At 45.7% G+C, this 2,465-nt stretch overlaps 1 protein-coding gene across 13 annotated transcripts in view; it reads right to left on the bottom strand.

Annotated features, from left to right (window-relative positions):
- Nucleotides 1-646: 646 nt before the first annotated feature.
- The window catches only part of LOC109885739 (methionine-R-sulfoxide reductase B3, mitochondrial), a 44,136-nt gene continuing 42,317 nt past the window's right edge, over nt 647-2,465 (bottom strand). For all 13 annotated transcript variants that reach the window (XM_031818052.1, XM_031818050.1, XM_031818051.1 and 10 more), the window contains one exon: nt 647-2,447. In XM_031818052.1, the coding sequence (XP_031673912.1) occupies nt 2,193-2,447 (255 nt within the window). In that variant the 3' untranslated portion in view covers nt 647-2,192. The remainder of the gene's footprint in view (nt 2,448-2,465) is intronic.

The following is a 2,465-nucleotide window of genomic DNA, read 5'->3' as shown; positions in this document are numbered from 1 at the left end:
AGGTTACCTCCTTACAACAGGCAGGTTCTGTCCACTCCCCAGGTTACCTCCTTACAACAGCCAGGTTCTGTCCACTCCCCAGGTTACCTCCTTACAACAGGCAGGTTCTGTCCACTCCCCAGGTTACCTCCTTACAACAGGCAGGTTCTGTCCACTCCCCAGGTTACCTCCTTACAACAGGCAGGTTCTGTCCACTCCCCAGGTTACCTCCTTACAACAGGCAGGTTCTATCCACTCCCCAGGTTACCTCCTTACAACAGGCAGGTTCTGTCCACTCCCCAGGTTACCTCCTTACAACAGGCAGGTTCTATCCACTCCCCAGGTTACCTCCTTACAACAGGCAGGTTCTGTCCACTCCCCAGGTTACCTCCTTACAACAGGCAGGTTCTATCCACTCCCCAGGTTACCTCCTTACAACAGGCAGGTTCTGTCCACTCCCCAGGTTACCTCCTTACAACAGGCAGGTTCTATCCACTCCCCAGGTTACCTCCTTACAACAGGCAGGTTGGACCTTTTTGAAAGTTCAAATATTTTGGTCTTGTTTGCTACAAATGTAAACTTAAGTCTTCAACTCTTCTCTCAAACAAATATGTTTGAACATGGTCAACAAAAACAGACATCCAAATAACTAAAGTAAAACATCAACATCATTGTGTCAAGGTTTATTTTAATATAACTTTCTGTCAATACAAGTCTGGGAATCAAAAAAACACAAGGAAAAACAAACATATTCAACTGGAGACGAGAATAGAAGGACCAACAGCAGGGAGTGGAAGGACAGGAGAAACCTTTAGAAAGACAGGCTAGTGTTGTATTCACACTGAACACAATCTGCTCTGTCTTATTGGTGTGTGTGTGTGTGTGTGTGTAGTGTGTGTGTTTCTTATTGGTGTGTATGTGTGTGTAGTGTGTGTGTGTATAGTGTGTGTGTGTGTGTAGTGTGTGTGTGTGTGTGTATAGTGTGTGTGTGTGTGTGTGTGTAGTGTGTGTGTGTATAGTGTGTGTGTGTGTGTGTGTAGTGTGTGTAGTGTGTGTAGTGTGTGTGTGTGTGTAGTGTGTGTGTATGTCTCCATATTGGACAGAATGCTTATTTATCCTCGATGTGTTTATTTTACAGCTCATAGGAGCGTCGTCCTCAAACTATCCACCCCTCTGTATCAAATATCACTTTTTATTTATTTATTATCTATTAAACAACACACATTGCTCTTCAAAGTCAAGTCCACACAATCATAATAATATATAATTCATTCACTTTTTCCCCCCCCAAAAAAGCATAAAGTTTTAAATATACTAGAAAGAAAAATATATAACAGTTGATATATTATATAGTATATATATATACTTTCAAATATAATCTAAACGGTATGAAAGCAATGTGAGCAACGTGGAACTGCATCCAATATGTGCCTCCTCAGACAGTTGTACAGTAGAGGTCTATTCATTAAGGGCTGGTAGCCAGAGGTGGGCCAGCTTGGTACATGGCCACTGGGGTCATTTTACCGACTGTGTTTGACCGACTGTGTTTGAATGTGTGTAACCTACATGAGCACAGAAGAGGCATCATGTTCCACATGTTTCTAAGGGGTGCTGATGGCCCCTTATTGAGCTGACTGTAGTTGTCTGACTGTTTTTCGGATCTGTGTAACCTAGTTGGATGACTGTTTTCCGATCTGTGTAACCTAGTTGGCTGACTGTTTTCCGGATCTGTGTAACCTAGTTGTCTGACTGTTTTCGGGTTCTGTGTAACCTAGTTGGATGACTGTTTTCGGGTTCTGTGTAACCTAGTTGTCTGACTGTTTTTGGGTTCTGTGTAACCTAGTTGTCTGACTGTTTTCGGGTTCTGTGTAACCTAGTTGGCTGACTGTTTTCGGTTCTGTGTAACCTAGTTGTCTGACTGTTTTCGGATCTGTGTAACCTAGTTGGATGACTGTTTTCGGATCTGTGTAACCTAGTTGGATGACTGTTTTCGGGTTCTGTGTAACCTAGTTGTCTGACTGTTTTCAGGTTCTGTGTAACCTAGTTGGCTGACTGTTTTCGGGTTCTGTGTAACCTATATTCTCCAGCTGATCTCTGTTCTGTTCGTAACATTTCGACCAGGACCTAGGCCACCAGTTTGGATAAGGAGTGAGTGACCGTGCCTGCACTTCCTGTATTCCTGAAATCTGTCCAAGACCAAGGAGACCATTTACTCAGAGCTCAGTCTTGCCCCCGACCGCACCACCTGGCCCAGCCCCAGCTCCAGCCCCAGCCCCTGCCCCAGCTCCAGCCCCAGCTCCTGCCCCAGCCCCAGCTCCTGCCCCAGCTCCTGCCCCAGCCCCATCTCCGTTGCTGGGTGGGCTAGAGGCTGAGGCAGACTGGAAGCCCAGAGAGGCAGAGTTGATGCAGTATCGTTTCCCTGTGGGTCTGGGGCCGTCATCAAACAGGTGTCCGAGGTGAGAACCACACTGAAACACACAGACTGA

This window comes from Oncorhynchus kisutch, unplaced genomic scaffold (assembly GCF_002021735.2).
Source record: "Oncorhynchus kisutch isolate 150728-3 unplaced genomic scaffold, Okis_V2 scaffold1240, whole genome shotgun sequence".
Classification (NCBI taxonomy): Eukaryota; Metazoa; Chordata; class Actinopteri; order Salmoniformes; family Salmonidae; genus Oncorhynchus; species Oncorhynchus kisutch.
Note: the sequence above shows the minus strand (reverse complement) of the source record. Positions and strands in the feature narration are given on the sequence as shown.